The sequence below is a fragment of the Protopterus annectens genome, chromosome 2.part2 (genome assembly GCF_019279795.1).
Source record: "Protopterus annectens isolate FY-2018-M chromosome 2.part2, PAN1.0, whole genome shotgun sequence".
Classification (NCBI taxonomy): Eukaryota; Metazoa; Chordata; order Ceratodontiformes; family Protopteridae; genus Protopterus; species Protopterus annectens.
The window spans coordinates 702830285-702855589 of NC_056730.1; the positions used below are offsets into that span (position 1 = coordinate 702830285).

The following is a 25305-nucleotide window of genomic DNA, read 5'->3' on the forward strand; positions in this document are numbered from 1 at the left end:
TACAAAAATTACCCCAAGAGTGCAGCGATGACTCATCCAACACATCACAAAACAACCCAGAACAACATCTAAAGAACTGCAGTCCTCACTTGCCTCAATTAAGGTCAGTGTTCATGACTCAACCATAAGAAAGAGACTGGGAAAAAATGGCATGCATGGCAGAGTTCCAAGGTGAAAACCACTGTTGACCAAAAAGAACAAAGGCTCGTCTTACTTTTGCCAAAAAACATCTTGATGATGCCCAAGACTTTTGGGAAAATATTCTGTGGACTGATGAAACAAAAGTTGAACTTTTTGGGAGGTGTGCGTCCTGTAACAACTGGAGTAAAAGTAACAGCATTTTGGAAAAAAAACATCATGCCAACAGTCAAACATGGTGGTGGTAGTGTGATGGTCTGGGGCTGCTTCTGGGCCTGGACGTCTTGCTGTGATTGATTAAACCATGAATTCTGCTCTCTACCAAAAAATCCTGAAGGAGAATGTTGGGCCATCAGTTCGTGACCTCAAGCTGAGGCGCTCTTGGGTTCTGCAGAAGGACAATGATCCAAAACACACCAGCAAGTCCACCTCTGAATGGCTTAAAAAAAAAAAAAAAATGAAGGTTTTGGAGTGGCTTAGTCAAAGTCCGGACTTGAATCCAATTGAGATGCTGTGGCATGACCTTAAAAAGGCTGTTCATGCTCGGAAACCCTCCAATATGGCTGAATTAAAACAATTCTGCAAAGAAGAGTGGGCCAAAATTCCTCAACAGCAATGTGAAAGACTCACTGCCAGTTATCGCAAACACTTGATTGCAGTTGTTGCTGCTAAGGGTGGCACAACCAGTTATTAAGTTTTGGGGGCAATTACTTTTTCACATAGTGACATGTAGGTTTGGATAGTTTTTTCTCTTAATAAATAAAATCATCACTTAAAAACTGTATTTTGTATTTACTTGGGTTATCTTTGTCTAATATTTACATTTGTTTGATGATCTGAAACATTTAAGTGTGACAAAAATGCAAAAAAAATAAGAAATCAGGAAGGGGGCAAACACTTTTTCATTGCACTGTACAAAATCCTCCTCCTTCGAGCTGTAGTCCAAAGAGGAAGGGATTTGGGAAGAGAAAGACAGAGATTATTCCCCTCAGTCCAGGTCCAAATCCAAGGAATCCAATTTCCTGGATCTCTTCAGTGGAGTAGAAGACCAAGGAGCAGCAGGCACAGAGACCCTCTTGAGGAAGCTTTAAGGCCATCAGAGCATTAAATAAACCCTGAGTGAAATCCTGCCATTCACACTGGGGATCCTTTACAGAGGGAATATGCTTTGTTTACTTGCTTCTTTTTATGTGGGACGTCTGTACAAAACACCCTCAGATGGTCAAGACCCCTTGCGAGATTCAATAATAGTTGCATGATCTCCTCACAAACTAAAATTTGAGGTATCCCCCTTAGTCCTTTGGAAATAAGCAGCTGAGGTCCCCCCTCAATGTCAGGTACAGATGTTTGAAAAGCCAGATCAAAACCGGCTTCCAATAGGGTTGTGGCAGAGGAATCTGAAGCGACAGACAGTTCTTCAGGCTTTCAACAACCTCAAGAGAGAGACGTCCAGGGAAGAAAGGACAGCAGCCGGATCAGACCTAACTTTTTTGGTTTTCTTCTTGGCAGATGGCTGGCCCTTGAGATGAGAGGATTCTGTCACAGCACCCTGAGCCAACAACTTCATACGCTGGTTATCTAGGTATACAGACAATGAGGAGAGATGACTATGCAGGGTCTTAGGCACAAACACCTGGCAGACAGAGCACAATGCATGATCGTGGGAAGCACCCAAACAGAAAAGACACTGGTTGTGATGATCTTTATAGGGAATCTACCTCCCACACTGACATTTTCCCTTTCTGGATGACATGAAAACAATAAACACAACAAATAAGAGAAAGAGAAGTAATATCAATGGGGCACTTATCTGAAAACATGGCTTGGTAACCAGCACAGCAGAAAGGCATTTAAACTGAGATTCAACAATGGCATTCCGACTGGCAGCAGAGAAATTCTGTGTGTGTGCTTCTGTACATCACCTTTATGCTGTACATCCTGCTTGTGGAGTATGTTTGTGACATATGATGCCCACAAAAACTAAAGGCTTTGGTATCTGGCTGGATGTTGGACTATCCTTGGCAGGAGATCCCTTAGGTAAAGAATACTACAACAATGATATAGAAGGGCATCTAACTACTACTCAGCCAGGTGGGGCCTCGGTGTAATGTCTCATCCAAAGGACAGCACCACTCAGGAATGCAACACTCTTCTTATACTAAACTGCACTGTCAGTATTGGGAAAAATTAATCCAGTTACCGGGGATGAGAATAGAACGCACAACTTTCTGACCTTCCAGCACCAAAGATGACTGTGTTACCTGTTGAGCTACTAAGACTTTGCAATGGAAGATGCCATGCCAGTTACTTGTATGTTCAAATTATTCCTCAGAGAAAAAAACATTTTTTTTCAAACTGTGACAAACACACACTACTACACACAAAATACACATGCAGCCCAATGCACGCTATACACAGTAAAGTAACAGCAGAATAAAGGGGGGGGCTAAACATTAATCAATAAAACAAACAAAATGACATCACGTACAACGGCCCAAGGTATTTACTTATCACTTATGTTCCAACAAAATCAAATGGAATCTCTTCAGAATCATTCTGAAAAAGATTCCTTTTAATTTTGTTGGAACAAAAGCACTAAATAAAACAGCTTGGACTGTTGTGTGTGATGTTTCGTTTTTCATTCAAAATTAAGTGGGCAAACACACTCAGTTCTGTGTCCTGCTTCAGCCCATCCTAGTGTGTTTTGCTGCTACATAACAGACACCTTTTCTTAACTTCTCCCCAGTGCAACCAGTTATATATCTTTTTATATATATCGTTTTACTGTGCATCTACCAGTATATGCATTTTATACACATACTCATGTGCACATACAATAAAATAACCTTCTTAATTTATTTTAGGACATTATAAACATAACAAATTACAGACGCAACAGCATAAATATGCCATGCTGTACACAAACCTGACTTAATTATGCATTATAAGTAAGAACAGGAGCCTCACGTGTTCCACTTCATGACCTACACTGTATGTTCAGCTATGCATTTAAATTTTTATACGCTGCGTCTACCCAGGCCCACCATACGTACATGGCTCCACCTATCACCCATAGCTACACTCTGAGAGCAGTGTAATTTATGCCCACAACTATAAGAACTAATCAACACACTCAGTTAAGGAAATATTCAGATCAACACAGCTTTACATATTATAACGTATTCATATTCCACTCTGGCAGAAATGCCACAATCACCACCAAAAGCAGCTTGAACAAAAGTGACAATTTCACTGCTGGAGACAGGTACACACTTTATTTAAATAAAATTCATTCAGGGAGAAAAACTCTAAATATGCAGCATATGCTATGAATATCTGGCACAGTGTACTGCTTACTGCTGGAAAAAAGCAACATTAACAATAAACCAACAATTTCACTAAAAGAAATAAAAATACTGATATAAAAAAAATCAAGAACTGTAAATTAACAACTGTGCACATTCACAGTTTAAGAACACTACGCTACTGGGAATTAATTAATACGTCCTCTCCCTAAATGAATGTTTAAAATAAGAAAGCAGTCTGTACCATTCTCCCACAGGGAGGCAATTCAATAATATTAATCCAAACATCAAGCTATTTTAGTCCCCAGTAAACATCTGAATGGAGACTATATGTGCTGACAACTGCTACATATAAAATCTCCAGCAAATATGAAGCTTATGGTACCAATTACTAAAACAGTTAAGATATATATAATATATACACATAGATTTGGGTATATTAACAAATAGAATATTACAAAATATCAAAAAGGCAACTCTTCTGTATTTATAAATTCATTTGAAGTTGGCATAATCTGAGAATGCATCGATATATTCCTGCACCACTTTGTAGCAAAATTCGTACTGTTCCTGCAAGGAGAAAACAAATATATATATAAAAAATGTCAAACAAAATTTTACTGCTAAGCATCAAACAATATAGCTGTAAGGGTATATACATTTTAATCATATATAAACACTGGAACAAAACGTAACGTGTAATGCACATTCTATACAAATAGTCTTTCCTCTCACATTTTGTAATCTGGTTGAAATGTCTTTTGAACAGCTCCTCATAACTTTCAACGTGCAAACCTTTTAGCATTACTACACAACTGGTACACAGGCCCAATTTTAAATTAAAACATATCTCCTCTTTAATGCAGTAGCAGTCTTCCTGAAACCAGAAATCTTAACTTTAAATAAAGGGTTATTTGTGAATCCTTTGATGCAACAATGTCAACAGCAGCTCTGATTTTACTATTTTACTTCCAATATGTACAAGACAGAGTGAAAATTTTCTTTTGCAGCAAAAGAAAACCATTTATCTTTTTTTGTACATTTTGAAAGCAAAATAAGAGCTGTGGTAAAGCAACAGAGTCCATGCCAGATCCAAGATACTCTCACTAGACTCTAGTTCAAAGCCTAATCAGCTGAAATTGATCAGGCTGCACTCACCCATTTAAAGAAGCCATCCCACTTTCTAAGGCAACACAGACCATACATAATTGAGGACTTAAATAACTGCCTTCATATAGCAACCCACATTCTCAGTCATACTTCACTAAGGCATGAAAGCAAGACAACCCACCCTTCCACACTGCCTTCTTCACCAGAGGCTTACACAACTGAGAAGTTGGGGGCTTTAGGCTCAAGAGAACACTAGTTATACATGCAACATAATGCTGGATCCTTTTATTCAACTACATTTGATACAACCTATATGTCCTTCAAGCCACTTGTTGGATACGAGTCGGCAAAACTAATGCTCCAGCTTTGAGCCCCTTTAAGAATTATTTTCTCATAATGCCCTTGCATGTGTGCAGATACCTCAGAGTTTAGCACCAATTAGTGAAGGAGAATTCAAGGTAATCCATCATAAAACTAGAAATGTCCTTTGGGTACACCAAGGTGGCAATCTTGAAGGGGGAGGGCAATAAGAATACAAGGATCCACTGTTATGTCAAGTGCATAACCACTGTATCTTATTTATTCCACCCTTTTGATCAGATTCGCAGATCAGAATCCCCAGTTACAGAATTCCTGAGTGGCATCATGACATGATACCTCTGAGGACAGTGGTTCCAAAGGAAGCTCTAGACCTTGTTATAGTATCTAATATGTAATGTTTGACAAATGTATGCAATGTAGACCTTGTTGTTGCTGAATAAATCTCATCAACTGAAGAATATCTAAATGAGGAAGTTGAAGTGGCAACAGATCTGATGGAATGAGCTTTGGTTTTGCATGGTAATGGGCAATTATGAACTCAGTAAATGTAACAAATGCAATCCAAAAGCCACTTAGACAGGTGACTTTTGACACTCGTGACCCAATTTACTGACTGCAAAGGAGATAAAGAGCTGTGGGTCTTTCCTGAAAGATTTCGTTCTGTGCAGGTAGAATTTAAGCTGCCTCTGTATGCCCCGAGTATTTGCTGTATTCTGGGCTGTGGTGTAGTTCCTGTGTTGTCCATTACCTTACTTGGATAGAAGGAAGTTTCCTTGCTCACCAGTGGGAGTGGGGAGCCTTGAGCAGCCTACCTATCCTTGGGGGAAGTGACCTCAGCACAAGATGCTGTTAGTAATTGGTTGTTTGGGACCATTCCTAGCTCTTTTGTAGTTCACTGCTTAAAATCCGGCGTTTTCTGGCTATACTGCTCAGACAGCTAGCTTTTGCGTGCGGTGCAGTTAAACAAGGTTAAACTTTTTCTGGCTCCGCCAAGTCTGCTCTTCAATTTTTCCCTTAGAACTGTTCTACTTGCAATCTAAACAGCCTATACTCTATCTGAAAAGCTCAGCACTTGCTCCTAAAGCATTTTGTATACAGGTAAAGCACTCTTAAACAAACGAAAAGTACTTCATTCACCTAAATTCTGTTGAGTATCCATTTCCCTATAGGTCCTTTCTGACTCAGTTACACAGTAATCTTTTTCACTATTTCTAGCATGTCGAAGGGTCAGTTGCTGGCGTCCTCTCCTGTTCAGCTGGTGAATCTGGGAATCTTGAGGCAATGTTACAATTGCCTCATGTACACAAACAACCCTCTCCTCCTCCCAACAAATACAAATATATGCGAGAGATGCAACTATATAGCCAAACTGGAGGCTGAGCTCTCTCAATTCAGTACTGGCAAGACCAGTCAGGAGGAGAAGGTAACCATGCACACCACAAACCCAGTCTCACATAGAACTATCACAACTGCAAACCAAACACATAAACACACAAAAACATACTCGGAGGCGCTGATTAAAAATCTACCAAAACAACAGAGGCCTCCAAAGCAGACACCCAAGCAACCATCACCTCAAGACATAGCACATGCAACACAGAGTTCACAAAGTCAGTGAACTAAACAGTCACAGCCCTTAAGGCCAAACAACATGCCAGACACACTTGTAATAGGTGACTCCATAGTCAGGCACACTGACGTCCCGCTCACCAGACTAAACAAGGAGAGGGTCACAGTAAGCTGCCTGTCGGGAGCTAGAATCCGCCACATAACACAAGCACTCAGGTCACTCCACAGCAAGTACAAATATGACTCGGTCATTGTACATGCTGGTGTGAATGACCTGAGACGTACCTCCCTGGACTACATGAAGAGAGACATAGAGGAGCTCTCTGATTATGTAGCCCAGGCCGGTATGACCCTGACCCTGAGCAGCATCTTACCCTCACCAAGAATGATGCCACAGTACAAAGACAAAATGATCAGTTTTAACAATTGGCTTAATTACTGGTGTCATTCTAAGGGGATCCAGTGTCTGTCTGCTTGGGATGACATGCTTGACAAGCCACGCTGCTTCGCAAGGGATGGCTTGCACCTGTCACCCCTGGGCTTCGGATATTGGCCAAGGCTCTTGCCACCCCATAGTGCCTTTTTAGGCAAGGCTCAAAACACTAACCTACCTCCCTACATAACACAAGTGGAAATAATCTATGGGTAATGCTGCTCAATCCCAGAGGTCTAACCCTAAAGGTGCCCCCCCTCGAGCCCCTCCTCAGTATGGAGAACATCGATGTCTGTGCGGTGACTGAAACCTGGTTCAAGGCTCCTGAGAGCACCCCAGCATTATAAGGTTTTACCTCATATCATGCTTTCTGGCCCCAAAACTTGGACCGAACCACAAAAGGAGGGGAGTATCCATTTTCATCAAAGATACCCACACCTCCAGGTTATTGGCAACGCACGAAGCATCGGAGACTATCCAGGTGCAACTAACCATAGGCAAAACTGCCTTACAGTTTGTAGCATGCTACAGACCACCCTCTCAAACTCAGGAACCCCACACAGCCTTCCTGAAGACACTGGAGAGTATGAATATCTCTCCAAATACCATCATTTTGGGAGACTTCAACTACCCAAACATAGACTGGGAACATTACTCAAGCCCCAACACTGTAGCCCAAAGGTTCCTAGAATTCATAAACTCAAATGCAATGGAACAACTAGTCACCATTCCCACAAGAGGAGACAATATACTAGACCTGATCATCACAAACATGGGGACAAAATGCTCCACACCGGAAGTACATCCCTCTTTGGTAAGATCAGACCATAAATTAATCTCACTGGAAATCCACATCCCGCCCCACCCCTGCACAAAAGACCACAGTGAAGAACTTCTCAAAAGCAAACTTCACACTTCTTAAGACTGAAGTGGTATCTTTCAAGGCCCCTGGGCCAGTGGAAACCACAACCCACACTGCTGAATCCTTTGCAAATGCCTTCTATGGGCACCTTCAAGAATGCATGGATCATGCAATCCCAAATAAAACCAAGACCCATTCCCCAAAGGCAGGCACCGGTCTGGTGGACCCCAGCCATAAACAAACTTTACAACAGGAGGAGGAAGCTACTACATGACAGAGCAAAATCCCTAAAAGGGAAGGCATCTCTGATCAGTACTAGCAAAAACTATGATCACTCATATAATCATCCAAGCCCAACTTTGAGAGAAAAATCCCAAAACACACAAAAGACAATCACAAGGCTTTCTTTAGCTATGTTAGAAACCTGGGTGGAAACTCCCAGATATGCTCAGAGTTAGTCCAAAATGACACAAAATACACTGAACCCACTGACATTGCCAACATTCTGGCAGACAGGTTCAGTGCAAATTCCCCCCCCCCCCCAAAAGGAGAAATAACTATCCCAGCAGAGTGTAGCCTCCCTAACATCTCAGATGCCCAGGTGAGAGCCGCCCTCTCTAAAGCTAAAAACACAGCATCAATGGGACCGGATGGTGTCCCGGGCTGTGTGCTACATGAACTCCAAGAGGAACTAAACCCACATATAAGGCTGCTGTTTAATCTTAGCCTTACTACAGTATACGTACCCAAAGAGTGGCGTACGGCAACAGTGGTCCCACTTCACAAAGGCGGTGCTTCTACGGACTATGGAAATGACCGCCCCATAAGCTTGATGAGCCTGGTCTGCAAAGCTATGGAGAGGATCATTATGGAACTCATAAACAAAGACATTGGGGACCTACAGACATTGGATCCTACCCAATTTGGCTTTGTCAAGGGCAGATCCTGCCTTTTGAACTTGGTCGACTTTTTTGAAACAATCACTAAGGCCATTGATGAGGGTAAGGCAGTTCACACAGCCTACCTTGACCTTGCAAAAGCCTTTGACACAATACCCCACTCGGGCATCATAGACAAACTCACCAGCTTAAATGTAAACCCATATGTCACAAGATGGGTTGCAAACTGGCTCAAGGACAGAACCCACAGGGTCAGAGTTGCTGGAGCTATGTCAGACTCTAGATACAGGCAAACATAGGAGGACTGTGGCTGACAGAGTTCGCAGATGACTACAAACTGGGCGCCATAATTGATACTCCAGCAGACACAAACATCCTTCAGAGAGGCCTCATAGAAACGGATAATTGGTGCCAGAGCCATGGCCTTAAGCTGAACGCCAAAAAATGTATAGTCATACCCTTTGGGAAAAACAAGGTACCGACAAATTACCACATAGGCGGTAATTCATTAAGTACAGAAGAGGTAATCAGGGACCTAGGGACCCAGGTTGACAGTAACCTCTCATTTGACACATTGCCAAAGTGGTTAGGAAGACCTTCTATATTGCCCACCTTATCATGAAGGGTTTCACATCTACATCAAGAGAGGTCATTGTGCCCCTGTACTCTTCTCTTATCAGGCCAATGATTGAGTACAATGCCCCATTTGGGATGCATCTCACCCGACACCTGCAGCAGTTGGAAAGACCCCAAAAGTTCCTCACCAAGAGGATAAAGGGTCTTATATGCTGCCCGACTGAAAAAACTCCAGCTCTATTCAGTCGCATACCGCCTACTCAGAGGTGATCTGTGCCTGACGTACAAGGCCATGTCCAATCCTGAATTAATGGACATGCTCCACCTCAGAAAATCCAAATCCATCAGAGCCATGAGAACAAGTGACTTAAACCTCAACACAGAAATAAATAGAACGTGCTGGAGGGACAGATTCATAACCCAGAGGCTCCCTACACTCTGGAACAGAATCCCAGTCCATGTTAGGCAGAGCCCCTCACTGACTCTATTCAAGAGAAATCTCGACGAGTGGATGGGAGATCGTAGGTTTACCCCGGGGGTCATCTCTGTGTCACTACTAGACAGAGGCATAGTAAACTAAACCCTAAAAGGGCGTAGTATTCTCATCCTAAGGGGTGGTGTAAGCCACATACACTCTGGCTAGGCTTCTAAATGCCCTAGGGCAGATAGCCTAGTATGAACCTATGAACCTATGAAGACATAGTCACCTTTATATTTGAATGATTTGGAAAAAAAGGCTGGAAAGTGAACTGACTTGGTTTACATTTGCTTCAGAAGCCACCTTGGGAAGAAAAGACGGATTAGTATGGAGGAAAACACTGTCTTTGTGAAACAACAAATAGGGAGATGTACAAGGCAGGGCCCAGTAGCTTGGGCACTCTCCTGGCAGAAGTGATAGCAGCCAAGAACAAAGTTTTCCAGCAGAGAAAATTCAAAGGTGCAAGGGATGCTGGTTTATAAAGTGACACTGTTACAGCTTCCGGTATAAAAACGGATTCCTTGGAGGCACTGGTTTCCAAACTGGAGGTCAGAGTAGGAAGACTTCTTTAAGCAAGGCCATGCAGAGTTTAGCTGAAGCTGAAAGTGGGCTTCACAATGGCTGCTAACTGTATTTTAATTGTAGAAAAAACTGGAATCTGAGTCAAACATGTTCATCAGGAAGTATATTATATCTAGAACAGGGCAAGAGAGCCACAAGAAATAATTCCAAAGATGTGCTGAAGAAACAGCATCAAGTTGATGGTTCTGAGATGAACTCTGTTCTGAAAGCCTTGAGTCTAGTGTCATGGATCAGATCCGTCATTTACCAAGCCAGGGATTATAGCTGGTAATAAAGGAACAGACTTCAGGTCAAAGATCAACTCTGTAACCACCAGAGTCAAGAAATTACTGGGGAAGGAGCTAACATAGCAGATGCTTGTCTAGCCTCATCACCCCCTCAACAACAAAGGTAATGGGAGGATCCTCATCTCTGAGTCTTGAGAAAAGACCTGAAGGAAGAAGCTGAAGAAGGGTGAGATAAAATACGAAAGTAACTCCCTCTGTGACAAGGTCCTGCTCAACAGTCTCTTCAAGGATTTGTCTGAAATGATTACTGGTTCTGAGGTAGATGGAACTAAAGAGGGAGTATGTGTCAAAGCCAATGATGATGCAGCCTCCATCCTCAGGAAAGTACAGTTTTGTACCTACCATAAATGTAGATGTTCGAGTGCTAATACAGCTGCAGTCATAACAGATGGGGTTTTCCTGCCGTCAGGCGGGTCCTCGGTCGGCCGAATTCCAAAGTCTAGGTCCGGCATTGGTTGTCATCGCTTCTTCCCTGACGTCAGTGCGACAGGGGTATAAAAGAACCAGCCGACGCCATTTTCTTCAGTTTTTCTTGCCCCAGATGTCAGGTGCCCGCAGAAGGAAGGCAATACATACATTTATATAATAATGCAATGCAATATAATCAAAAACAGTAGTTGCAAGCAAATACACCATAAAAGAATACCCCAATCAGGTTGTATGAGGAGGTGTTAGCCATTAGGCCTGTCCCAAGAGGGGAAGGAGGGAGGGAAACCTGGACTGCAGCTGTATTAGCACGCGAACATCTACATTTATGGTAGGTACAAAACTGTACTATGTTCATCGTGAATACAGCTGCAGTCATAACAGATGGGTAGAATCCCAAAGCTAAAAAAGGGGTGGTAGGCCCTAGGTAGAACTAGGAGGAGCCAGGATGCCCTGCAAGAATGCAGTGGCAAAGCCTGCTCTAGATTTGGAGTATAATGGTAGGTGATAGTGCTTGGAGAAAGTATGTACAGAACTCCAAGTGGCTGCTTACAAAATATCTTTGGTAGGAACCCCCCTGAGGAAAGCTGCAGAGGTAGCTGTGGCCCTTGTCGAGTGAGATATGATGCCTGCAGGTACAGTTTTACCATGAAAAGAGTAACAAAAGCGTATGCAGTGGGCTATCCATTTTGAGATTGTCTGTTTGGAAATAGGCTTCCCTTGAGCTCCTATAGCATAGGACACAAAGAGTTGCTCTGATTTTCTGAAAGGCTTTGTTCTGTCCAAATAATAACATAGCTGTCTGTGAATGTCCAATGAATGTAGTAGTCTCTCCCCTTTGTTTTGAGGATTAGGGTAAAAGGTAGGTAAGTGGACAGCCTGATTCAAGGCTACCCTGGATACTACCTTTGGCATAAAGGAAGGATTGGTTCGTAAGGAAACTCTGTCCTGATGGAAAATGATGAAAGGCTGTGCAGCCATGAGGGCTTGTAGTTCCGAAACCCTGCGAGCTGAGATGATAGCCAGAAGGAAGGCTGTTTTCCAGGACAAATATTGCAGTTCTGTTGAAGCAGCTGGCTCAAAAGGAGGCAAGGTCAGTTTTTCTAGAATGAAATTGAGGTCCCAAGCAGGTACTGGTTGTTTCCTGGGGGGTTTTATATTCTTAGCCCCTCTGAGGAACTGTCTTAAGAGGGGGTGAGAGAATAAAGGAGGATCAGTGTTGTATTCCGCAGAAATGGCTGAGGCATGGATTTTGATGGAGGAGAATGAAAGTCCACTGCTTAGCATCTCAGCTAGGTACTGTAATATTTGAGGTAAATTCAGTATTCCAGGATTCTGACCCTTTTTCTGATTCCAGGCACAAAACCGTTTCCATTTTGCGGAGTAGGCTTTTCTAGTAGAAGGCCTTCTGGCCTCCAAAATGACATCCTGCACCTCCTTGGAGAATAGGGTCTGTTGTGAATTTAAGGAATCTTCCATGCAGCTAGATTGAGCGTTTTCAGCTGACTGTGAAGAGTTTTGAAGTTGTGCTGAGTCAGTAGAAGAGGCATTAGAGGCAGGATCCATGGTGGGGAATGCGTCAGGCTCCTCAGGAGTGGGTACCAGTGTTGTCTTGGCCAGTCTGGAGCAATGAGAATCATCTTTGGTCTGTCTGCTCTGGTTTTTAATAGAACTTTGGGCAGCAGAGGAAGAGGTGGAAAAGCATAAACTGTCATTGTTGTCCAACTGAAAGAGAGTGCGTCCACTTTCCAGGCCTGTGGATGAAAGGTCCTTGAGCAGAATTTTGTCAATTGGTGATTTCTGTGGGAGGCAAAGAGATCTATGTCTGGCATTCCCCATGCTTGAATTATCTTTGTAAAAACTTGAGGATGCAACTTCCATTCGTGTGGATCTGTCATATTTCTGCTTAGGTTGTCTGCCAGCGTGTTTTCCTTGCCTGGCAGGTACTGTGCTTGAAGTTCGATTTGTAGTTCCAGAGCCATGTTCCAAAGAGACATGGCTAGCCTGCATAGGGGGTATGAGTGGGTTCCTCCCTGTTTGTTTATGTACCACATTACTGTGGTGTTGTCTGTCCTTATCAATAGCTGGCCTGGATGCAGTAGGTCTTTGAAAGCCATAATAGCATTTATTACTGCTAGCATTTCCTTTTGATTGATGTGTAGGTGCTTTTCTTTTTGGGACCATTTGCCCTGAATGCACCGATCTGTCATGTGCGCCCCCCAGGCGTAGTCCGAGGCGTCTGTTGTGATGACATGATTTGCTTGAGGCTTGCAGAATGGGAGGCCTGTGTTTCTTTGGCATGCTTGAGCCCACCACAGAAATTCCTTTTGAAGACATGGAATCAGTGGTATCATTGTTTCCAAACTGTGGCTGTGTTGAGACCATAGGTTTTTTTAGGTACCATTGAAGTTTCCTCATATGTAGCTTTGCACATGGGATTAGCAGAATGCAAGATGCTATGAATCCCAGAGCCTGCAGGATTTTCCTTGCAGTCAGCCTGTTGAAAGTTGCCAGTTTTCTGAAGTATTGAGTTAGTTGCCCTTGTTTCTCTGGCGTGAGGTAGGCCGTCTGGGTATTTGTGTTCAAGCTGGCACCCAGGAAAATTATTGTTTGCGAGGGTATTAGCCTTGATTTCTTTTTGTTGACTGTGTATCCCAGAGAGTTCAACATTATTACAAATGCCAGATGTTTCAGAAGTATGTGCTTGCTGTCCGCTTGGATCAGGCAGTCGTCCAAATATGGGTATATTTGTATCCCTTGAAGTCTGCAGTAGGCAATTACTGATGCCAGGCATTTCGTGAACACTCTGGGTGCAGTAGATAAGCCAAAGGGCAATGCAGAGAATTGATAATGGGTTGAACCTGCAAGAAATCTGAGGTATCTTCTGCAATCTTGTCCGATTGGGACATGCAGGTATGCCTCCTTGAGGTTCAATGTTACCAGCCAAGACTCCTTGCCCATCATGGGAAGAAGCTGCTGTAATGTGAGCATCTTGAATTTTGGCACAAGTAAAAATGTGTTTAGGATGGATAGGTCCAAAATAGGTCTCCAATCTTTGCCCTTCCTTGGTACCAGGAATAGTCTGGAATAAAAACCTTGACCCTGTTCTTGTGCAGGTACATCTTAAATAGCTTTCATGTCCATGAGATCTGAAATTTGTTTTTGTGCCTCTGCCCTTTGATTGTGTGGCAGGTTTGGCATGCCTCTCATTTTTGGAAGGGTGTGAAAGTGGAATCTGTAGCCTCTGTCTATAATGTCCAGGATGCATTTGTCTTTTGTGACAATATGCCAATTTTTTGAAAATAATGCCAGTTTTCCGCCTAAAGGTGCTGCCATTTGAGCCTTGCTTGGCATGCAAAGGGGAAAGTCATTGGTTCTGTTTTCTGAATGACTGTGAACTATCCTCACCACCTCTTTGTGTAGGTGCTTGCCATTGTCTGCCTCTAAACGATCCTTGAGATTGCCCTCTACCCCTCGGGTGCCTGTATCTACCTCTTTGGGGTCTGTCCATGGCTGGAAAGGACCAATTTTTTGAAGGCCAACTTCTACTGAAACGTGGAGGTTGTACCTGTAGGAAATCTTTCACTGTTTGCATTGATTTTGCCTTTTCCTCCATTTTCTTTAATACCTCCTCAGCTTTAACACCAAACAATACATCTTTTTGAAGAGGTGCATCTAGTAATTTAGCTTTGACATGATCTGGTAAGGTTTGTTCTTTGAGCCAAGCATGTCTACGTATGACTGTTCCTGTAACAGCAGCTCTACATGAAGCCTCTAAAGCATCAAAACCACATTGCAAGGTATGTTTACCCACTTGCTCTGCACTATGTAACAAATCCTGCAACTCCTTCAAGTCTGGTTGTTCAGGTTGTGACATTTTGCTTTTCAACTGTGATAACAGAAATAGTTGGTACTTTAACATATGAAACTGACAGTTTAATGCCCTCATGGCTAAGGTGGCCGAGGTGTACACCTTTTTCCCCCACATTTCTAAAGCTCTGGAATCTCTCTCTGAAGGTAATGGATTTTTAGCAGTGGAGGCCTTAATTCCCTTGGGACCCTGTGAAAAAGTTTCTGGGTCAGCCACATGGCTTTTGTATAGGAATTGGTGTGAATCAGGAACCCGGTAATACCTGTCAGGCTTGACTGGAGCTGGAGGTAAAGAATCTGGGTTGAGGCAGGCCTCCGAATACACATCTAGTATGTCTAAGACAGGAGGTATAGCCAGAGGCCTGTGCTGAGGGAGCAAGAGGAAATCCCTAAACCTTTTCTTGGAGTCTGAGTACTCTTGGCCTTCCCAGTGGAAGTGTTCCCTCAAGGTATGTAAGGTTTCCCCAAAAGAGTAATCCTCAGGGGGGAGACAGAGGGAATGGACTCCTCTGCATCAGAATCTTCAAAAGGGGAGTATGAATGTTCCTGGTCTTCAGAATGTTCTGAAATAATGGAGGCCTGGTCCGAGGAAGGGGATTCTTCCTCCACTCTGGGCCTTTTGTCCGGGGGGGGGGTTTGAGAACCCCTGATAAGAGTAATCAAATCTTCAGCCATTTTGAGCATCTGCTTTTTAGGCATGGGGCCTTGAGAGGGACCCTGTGGAGCTTGTCTTTTAGTATGCATGGCTGCTTTAGACTTAGTGAAAGCCTTGATGGAAAAAGAAGAAGGCGGCCTGAAGACACCTTGAAAGGTGGCAGGCCTGTCTAAACTCTGAGTTTCCCCGCCAAGAGTGGCTTCGGTATCTGTAGTCGGGGTGTGGGCCGAAGAGCCTGCAACCTCGGGCACAGAAGACACCGCCACTGAAGTGTCATCGGTAGTCAGGGGCTGCGTAGGCGCCTCGCTGAGAACTGGAGCACCTGTAGTCGGCTTTGGCGTGGTGTCGGAAGAAGTCGCGGACCTCGTATGTCGGTCCTTATCTTTGCGTCTTTTACTCAAAACTGGAGTCGGAGTATCCGACGACATAATGTAATTAAACTTTTTGCCAAAATAGTGTTGGGCGAACTCCGCCCGACGCTTAATAGTGCGTCTGTTGAATGTAGCACAAAAACAACAGGCCGAGACGTCGTGGTCTGGGCCTAAGCAAGGAATGCAGAGGGAATGAAAATCCTTATGCGGTATTTGCTTCCCACATGAAATGCAATTATTAACTTTGTCTGACATCGGTCTGAGGCAAGAAAAGTTTCAACGGGTACTTAGCTTTCAAGAAGACTTCGGTTGAAAAATATTCGTAATCTCAGGAGCTGGCCGACCGGCACTTGCGAACTGCTTCTGCTTCGGGCACCGCACGGCAAGAAAGACTGGTGAAAATGGCATCAGCTGGTTCTTTTATACCCCTGTTGCATTGACGTCAGGGAAGAAGCAACGACAACCGACGCCGGACCTAGACGTTGGAATTCGGCTGACCGAGGACCCGCCTGACGGCAGGAAAACCCCATCTGTTATGACTGCAGCTGTATGCACGATGAACATCTTAGCAGCAAAGATGTCTCTGAATCCTCACCTTCTGCATGGCTCTCCTTCCTTAGATTTATGATTTTGGTTATTCCCAATAGCTTAGCCTGTGCCACTGGAGTGACTGGAGAGTAGCATTTGTGGAGTAGAAAGTGAACTGACTGTTATCAGTGGTTTTGTTAGAACTGGTTATAATCATAAGCTAAGTTTTCTTTGGATTGAGGATAAGTTGGGCTTTGGTAAGGTAGTTTTCAACATCAGAGAATGCTAGTTGAGTTGTTTGCAGGAGTGTGGGAATGTTTTGTGCCGCACAGATTAAGGTAGTATCAGCTGGATACTGAATGATAGATGCATGCTGTGTGGAGGTATGGAGGTCATTTGTGAAGACTGTGAATAGCAATTGTCCTAAGATAGACGGAGAAGAAAAGTACAGTTGTGTACACATACCATAAATGTAGATGTTTGAGTGTATTCACTGTTGCAGTCATTACATTTGGGTCATCTGCTTGCAGTAGCCCTCAGTCGGCCTGATTAACAAAGTCTTGGGTCCTGCGTCGGTTGCTGTCCCTTCTTCCATGACATCAGGTCATCAGGGGTATAAAACATGCAGCCGACGCCATTACATCAGTTTTTCTTGCCACAGATGTCAGGTGCCCCCCTAATGGGGAGCAAATAAACATAAAAAACACAAAGGTATACCTCCAACAAAAAACAAATACACCAAAAAGGCTTTTATGCATAGTAAAGGAAAGCAGAGGTATAGCCAGAAGAAATTTGATGGCTGGAGGGCGGTTAAAGTACAGTTGTGTACACTTACCATAAATGTAGATGTTAGAGTGTATTCACTGTTGCAGTCATTACATTTGGGTTATCTGCTTGCAGTAGCCCTCAGTCGGCCTGATTAACAAAGTCTTGGGCCCTGCGTCGGTTGCTGTCCCTTCTTCCATGACGTCAGGTCGCCAGGGGTATAAAACATGCAGCCGATGCCATTACATCAGTTTTTCTTGCCCCAGATGTCAGGTGCCCCCCAAAAGGGCAGCCAAATATTTAAGTAATTTAAAAAAACACAAAAATATATCTCCAAATAAAAGTAAATACACCAAAAAGGCTGTTAAGCATAGTAAAGGAAAGTAGAGGTATAGTAAGAGGAAAACAGGGGGTTGGAGGGAGGGTAACCAAGACTGCAACAGTGAATACACTCGAACATCTACATTTATGGTAAGTGCACACAACTGTACTATGTTCTTCAGGTTTCACTGTTGCAGTCATTACATTTGGGTAGATTCCCAAAGCTATGGTTGGGAGGATGGATTTATACAGCATTAGGACTAGCAATAAGGCCTTGCAGGACAGCAGTGGCAAAACCAGCTCTGGATTTAAAGAAAGGTAAATGGTAATGTTTAGTGAACGTATGAACTGAGCTCCAGGTAGCAGCTTCTAGAATGTCTCTGGTAGGAACACCTCTGAGAAAGGCTGTAGAAGTAGATGCAGCCCTGGTGGAATGAGATCTGATCCCCTGGGAGATAGTTTTACCATGGTGCATATAGCAGAAACGAATACAAGGGCTTATCCATTTGGAAATAGTCTGCTTTGAAATAGCCTTTCCCTCTGCCCCTGCAGCAAATGCCACCAGTAGCTGTTCAGATTTTCTTAGAGATTTTGTCCTGTTTAAGTAAAATCTAAGTTGTCTGTGTACATCCAATGAATGCAGAATCCGCTCCCCCTTGTTCTGTGGATTGGGAAAGAAAGTTGGCAAATGAATGGTCTGATTAAGAGTCACACTGGATATCACCTTAGGCATGAAGGATGGATTGGTCCTGAGAGACACCCTGTCCGCATGAAAAATAATGAAAGGCTTCACTGCCATAAATCCTTCTAGCTGAAGTGACTGCTAAAAGGAAAGCTGTTTTCCAGGAGATAAATTTTAAGTCTGCAGTAGCAGCTGACTTGAAAGGAGGGAGAGTGAGTTTTTCCAATACAAAATTGAGGTCCCAGGCAGGGGTTGGTGCTCTCCTGGGTGTTCTTAAGTTTTTGGCCCCTCTGAGGTACTGCTTGAGCAGAGGATGAGAGAACAGGGGAGGTTTTGTGTTATAATGAGCTAAAATGGCTGAGGCATGGATTTTAATGGAGGAAAAAGAAAGGCCCTTGTGAAGCATCTCAGTTAAGTATTGCAAAATCTGAAGTAATGGGTGCTGCTGTGCTCATCCCTAAAGATTGGTTTCAGGCACAGAATCTTTTCCATTTGTCAGCATAAGATTTTCTACTACTAGGTCTCCTTGCCTCTAAGATGACATCCATCCCAGGTTTGCTGAGGGATAAGGGTGAATTGAAGTGACTAGCCAGGCTGCCAGGTTCAATGTTGGAGGCTGAGGGTGCAGAAATTGGTTCTCCTGCTGGGACAGCAGGGAAGGGGTCTGAGGCAGGTGCCATGGAGATAACTGCGACACACTGCACAGGAGGGGGTAACCAGTGTTGGCGCGGCCAGTCTGGTGCAATCAAGATCATCCTTGGTTTGTCCTGTTTGACTTTTAGTAGAACTTTGGAGAGCAGAGGTAGCGGGGGGGAGTAAATTGATAGGTTTTTCCAGCTGAAAGACAGAGCATCTACCTTCCAGGCTTGTTTGTGGGGAGTCTTTGTGCAAAACTTCTCCAACTGGTAGTTCTGGGGAGAGGCAAATAGATCTATGTCTGGGCTCCCCCATTCGCTTGTCAACATGTTGAAAATCCTTGGCTCTAGTTTCCACTTGTGTGGGTCCATGAGGTTTCTGCTTCGTCTGTCTGCCAGTGTATTTAATTTTCCTGGCAGGAATTGAGCTTGTAGGTGCACTTGGTAGCTCAAGGCGGTGTTCCACAATGCCATGGCTAGTCTGCAGAGGGGGTAGGAATGTGTACCCCCCTGCTTGTTTATGTACCACATAACCGTGGTGTTGTTTGTCTTTACCATTAGTTATCCTGGAAGAATGTGGTCCTTGAAAGCTGTCAGAGCATTCTGTACAGCCAACATTTCTTTTTGATTGATATGTAGGTGCATTTGACTTGGGTTCCATTTGCCCTGAATGCTCTTCCCTGCCAGGTGAGCCCCCATGCATAGTCTGATGCATCTGTTGTTAGGGTTTGGGCGGCAGGGGGTAGTGTGAATGATAGTCCCTTGTTTTGGTGGCAGGCCTCTGCCCACCAGAGGAACTCTAGGCGTAGGCAAGGTATGATAGGAATCATTGTTTCCAGGCTGTGAGAATGTTGACTCCACAGGCTTTTTAGATACCACTGTAGTTTCCTCATATGCAGTCTTGCATATGGAATTAGAAGAATGCAGGAGGCCATGAGCCCCAAGGCTTGCAGTATTTGTCTTGCAGATAGCAGGGTTTTTGTGGCCACTTGTTTGAAATAGGTTACCAAATGAATTTGCTTTTCTTGCGTAAGGTAAGCCATCTGGGAAGTTGTATTCAAGCTTGCTCCCAGGAATATAATTTGTTGACAGGGTACCAGTTGTGATTTCTTTTCGTTTATGGTGTACCCCAGACAAGTTAGAACCCATTTTACAAACGCCAGATGATTTAAAAGTATGCCCTGGCTTTCTGTCTGAATTAGACAATCGTCCAGGTATGGGTATATTTGAATACTTCTTTGCCTGCAAAATGCAATAACTGGAGCCAGGCACTTTGTGAATACCCTGGGTGCAGTTGACAAGCCAAAGGGCAGTGCAGAGAACTGATAATGCATGCAGCCTGCATGCATGGACAGAGCAGAGAACTGATAAGGTATCTGCTGCAAGATTCCCTGATTAAGATGTGCAGGTATGCTTCTTTTAAATCTAGTGTTGCTAACCAGGCATCTTTGCCTAGCATAGGAAGTAATTGATGAAGATTCAGCATCTTGAATGTTGGAATCTCCAGAAAGGTGTTTCGAGTAGACAGGTCCAGAATTGGACTCCATGATTTGTCTTTTCTGGGTACCAGAAAAAGTCTGGAGTAGAAACCTTGTCCCTTTTCCTCTTCTGGTGCCAGCTGAATAGTCCCCATGTTTAAGAGGGAAAGTACTTGTTTTTGAGCCTCTGCCCACTGATTTGGGCGCAGGTCTGGCCACCCATTTGGTGTTGGCAACGTGTAGAAATGAAATCTGTATCCCTGGGACACTATATTTAAAACCCAGTTGTCCTGGGTTATGAGTTCCCAGTTCTTTGTATGAAAAGCAATCTTTTCCCCAAAGGGGCAGTCAAAAGATAAGTGCTTGGCAATTTTAAAAGGAAGTCATCGAAACTGTTTACCATAGGGGGGTGTCTTGTTATTTCCAGATTTGGAAGTGGAGGGCCCCCACTGCTTAGTCCTGAGAGTCCCCTGGGACTGAAACCTGGGGTTTTTGCTGTGTCTGGGTTTGGCTTGAGAAGACCTGGAAGGGACTAGAAAGGACCACTTCTTAGTAGGCCAGTGCCTACTAAATCTAGGAGGTTGCACTTGTAAAAAATTAACAGTTTGCATAGATTTAGCTTTATCTTCCATCTTTTTAAAAACTTCTTCAGCCTTGTTGCCAAACAGGCGGTCCTGATTTAAAGGAGCGTCCAACAATTTAGCTTTAACATGATCAGGCAAAGATTGCTCCTTAAGCCAAGCATGCCTTCTAAGCACAGTCCCAGTAACAGCAGCCCTGCAAGAGGCCTCTAAAGAATCAAAACCACATTGCAAAGTATGTTTTCCAACTTGTTCAGCAGAATGCATTAAGTCCTGTAAATCTTTATTTTCCACACAGTCAGGAATCAACATCATTTTCTGTTTAAGCAGTCCAATAATATGTTGCTGATATTTTAACAAAATAAATTGTCAGTTTAAAGCTCTGATTGCCAAGGTTGCAGAAGTATAAACCTTTTTACCCCATCTATCCAGCGCCCTGGAGTCTCTATCAGAAGGGGTAGGATTTTTAGCAGTAGAAGCCTTAATGCCCTTGGGCCCCTAAGACATAGTCTCTGGATCTGCAACAGGATTTTTGAAAAGGAACTTGTGGGACTCAGGAGCCCTGTAGTATCTGTCAGTTTTACTAGGAGCAGGAGGCAGGGAATCAGGGGCCAAACTGGATTGCGAAAAAAGCATCAACAACAATGTCTAGTACAGGAGGTATAGCCAAAGGCCTATGCTGAGGTAGAAGGAGGAAATCCCTGAGCCTCTTTTTTGAATTAGAAAACTCCTGGCTTTCCCAGTGAAAATGCTCTCAAAGTATGTAAAGTTTCACCAAAAGAAAAATCCTCACGAGGGGAAGAAGAGGGAATAGAATCCTCTGCATCAGAATCCTCATAAGTAGGTATGGACAAATCCAGGTTATCAGAAGAGTCAGAAGAAACAGAATCCTAATCAGAAGATTCATAATCAAGCTCAGCCCTAGGCCTCTTGGGGGGGGGGGGGTTTGACTACCCCTGATTACAGTTATTAGATCTTCAGCCATTTTTATCATTTGTTTTTTAGGCATAGGGCCCTGAGCATGTGACCTGGGCGTCATTTTTTTAGACATGGATCGAAATCTAGGCCTTAGTAATGAAGGCGGTGTTGATTTAATATGCAAGTCAGTAGGCTTGAATACACCCTCAGAAGCCGGTTGCCTGCACAGCGGATCCAGACCCATCCGGTAGAGACATCCGCGGGTTCCATAGCTGAAGTATCTTGCGGAATACCGGACTCCGAATGGGTCTCAGTAGAGGCCTGCGAATCAGAAGTAGTGGGTATCAGGGGCTACAAAAGCGCCTCACTGCTTACCGGCGAACTGGTGACTGGTGACTGGCTTAGGAGAAGCGCCGTCGGCAGTTTTGGACCTGGGCTCCCTGTCTCTGTCTTTATCTTTGCATTTTTTTGGAATCCTGGCAGTCGGATGGCTAACCGACAACATTTCTGGATAATTAAACCGAGAACCGAAATATTTAGAGGCAAAAATATACTGACGACGGATAGTGCGCTGATTAAATAAAGCACAAAACTGACAGCAAGGTACGTTGTGGTCAGGGCCTAGGCAAGGAATACAGTGCGAATGAAAATCTTTTATGAGGTATTTGCTTTCCTAAAGTAATGCAAGTAAGGAGCAAGAAAAAAAGTTTCCCCAACGGGGTACTTAGCTTTAAGTTGAAGACTTCGGTTCTGAAACTCAAAAACGAAAATTTCAGGAGTTGGCCAACCGGCACTTGCGAAATGCTTTTGCTTCGGGCACCGCACGGCAAGAAAGACTGATGAAATGGCATCGGCTGCATGTTTTATACCCCTGACGACCTGACGTCATGGAAGAAGGGACAGCAACTGACGCAGGACCCAAGACTTTGTTAATCAGGCCAGCTGAGGGCAACCTGCCAGTAGATTACCCCAAATGCACTGACTACAACAGTGAAACATGAAGAAAGTACAGTTGTGTATACTCACCATAAATGTAGATGTTCGAGTGTATTCACTGTTGCAGTCATTACATTTGGGTAATCTGCTGGCAGGTTGCCCTTAGTTGGCCTGAATTCCAAAGTCCTGGGTCCTGCGTCGGCTGCTGTAACCCCTTCCCTGATGTCAGGTCGTCAGGGGTATAAAAGATGCGGCAGACGCCATTTTCTTTAGTTTTTCTTGCCCCAGATGTCAGGTGCTCCCTAAAAGGGGTAGCCAAAATTTATATAAATATAAATACATGCACCAATACAATCTTTACCTTCATCTACAAGCAAATACACCACATAGGTTGTATAAATCAGAGAAGGAAAGATAGGTTTCATGAGAAGAAAAGGACGACAGCGGGTGGATAACCTGGACTGCAACAGTGAATACACTCTAAAGTACAGTTTTGTACCTACCATAAATGTAGATGTTCGAGTGCTAATACAGCTGCAGTCATAACAGATGGGGTTCTCCTGCCGTTAGGCGGGTCCTCGGTTGGCCGAATTCCAAAGTCTAGGTCCGGCGTCGGTTGTCGTCACTTCTTCCCTGACGTCAGTGTGACAGGGGTATAAAGGAACCAGCCGACGCAATTTTCTTCAGTTTTTCTTGCCGCAGATGTCAGGTGCCCCCAGAAGGAAGGCAATAATAAAATTGTGTGATAATGCAGTGCTATATAATCAAAATACAGTAGTTGCAAGCAAATACATCATAAATGAAAACCCCAATCAGGTTGTATGAGGATGTGTTAGCCTATATGCCTGTCCCAAGAGGGGAAGGAGGGAGGGAAACCTGGACTGCAGCTGTATTAGCACTCGAACATCTACATTTATGGTAGGTACAAAACTGTACTATGTTCATCGTGCATACAGCTGCAGTCATAACAGATGGGTAGAATCCCAAAGCTAAGAAAGGGGTGGTAGGCACTAGTTGGAACTAGGAGGAGCCAAAATGCCCTGCAAGACTGCAGTGGCAAAGCCTACTCTAGATTTGGAGTATAATGGTAGGTTGTAGTGCTTGGAGAAGGTATGCACAGAACTCCAAGTGGCTGCTTCCAAAATATCCTTGGTAGGAACTCCTCTGAGGAAGGCTGCAGAGGTGGCTGTGGCCCTGGTGGAATGAGTTCTAATGCCTGTAGGAACAGTTTTGCCATGAAAGGAATAGCAAAAGCGTATGCAGTGGGCTATCCATTTTGAGATTGTCTGTTTGGAAATTGGTTTCCCTTGAGCTCCTACCGCGTAGGCCACAAAGAGCTGTTCTGATTTTCTAAAAGGCTTTGTTCTGTCCAAATAATAACGCAGCTGTCTGTGGATGTCCAAGGAATGTAGTAATCTCTCCCCTTTGTTTTGAGGATTAGGATAAAAAGTAGGTAAATGTATGGCCTGATTTAAAGCTACCCTGAATACCACTTTAGGCATAAAGGACGGGTTGGTTCGTAAACAAACTCTGTCTTGATGGAAGATGATAAAAGGCTGGACAGCCATGAGAGCCTGTAGTTATGAAACTCTACGAGCTGAGGTGATAGCCAGAAGGAAAGCTGTTTTCCAGGACAAATATTGCAAATCTGATGAGGCAGCTGGCTCAAAAGGAGGCAAGGTCAATTTTTCCAGAATGAAATTAAGATCCCAAGCAGGTATTGGTTGTTTCCTTGGAGGCCTTAAATTCTTAGCCCCTCTGAGGAACTGTCTTAAGAGAGGGTGAGAGAATAAAGGTGGATCAGTGTTGTACTCTGCAGAAATGGCTGAGGCATGTATTTTGATGGAGGAGAAAGAAAGTCCACTGCTTAGCAGTTCAGCCAAATATTGTAGTATTTGAGGTAAATTCAGTTTTCCAGGATCCTGGCCCTTTTTCTCATTCCAGACATAAAAACGTTTCCATTTTGCGGAGCAAGCTTTTCTAGTTGATGGCCTTCTGGCCTCCAAAATGACATCCTGCACCTCCTTGGAGAGTAGGGCCTGTTGAGATGCTAAGGAATCTTCCATGCGGCTAGATTGAGTGTTTCTAGCTGGCTGTGAAGAGTTTTGAAACTGTGCTGAGTCAGAAGAAGAGGCATTAGAGGTAGGGTCCATGGTGGGGAATGCGTCAGGCTCCTCAGGAGTGGGTACCAGTGTTGCCTTGGCCAGTCCGGAGCAATGAGAATCATCTTTGGTCTGTCTGCTTTGGTGTTTAATAGAACTTTGGGCAGCAGAGGAAGAGGAGGGAAGGCATAAACTGTCATTGATGTCCAACTGAAGGAAAGAGCGTCCACTCTCCAGGCCTTTGGATGGAAGATCCTTGAGCAGAATTTTGTCAATTGATGATTCTTGTGGGAGGCAAAGAGATCTATGTCTGGCCTTCCCCATTCTTGGATTATTTATGTAAAACTTTTGGATGCAATTTCCATTCGTGTGGATCTGTCATATTCCTGCTTAGGTTGTCTGCCAGTGTGTTTTCCTTGCCTGGCAAGTACTGTGCTTGTAGTTCCATTTGTAAGTCCATGGCCATGTTCCAAAGTG

The 25305-nt window shown here is 43.9% G+C and overlaps 1 protein-coding gene across 1 annotated transcript in view; it reads right to left on the minus strand.

Annotated features, from left to right (window-relative positions):
* Nucleotides 1-3394: 3394 nt before the first annotated feature.
* Nucleotides 3395-25305, minus strand: part of PTPRA (protein tyrosine phosphatase receptor type A) — a gene marked incomplete in the record, with an annotated part of 4245980 nt that continues 4224069 nt past the window's right edge. The window contains 1 exon segment of the mRNA XM_044064105.1: nucleotides 3395-4013. Coding sequence (XP_043920040.1) covers nucleotides 3939-4013 — 75 coding nt within the window.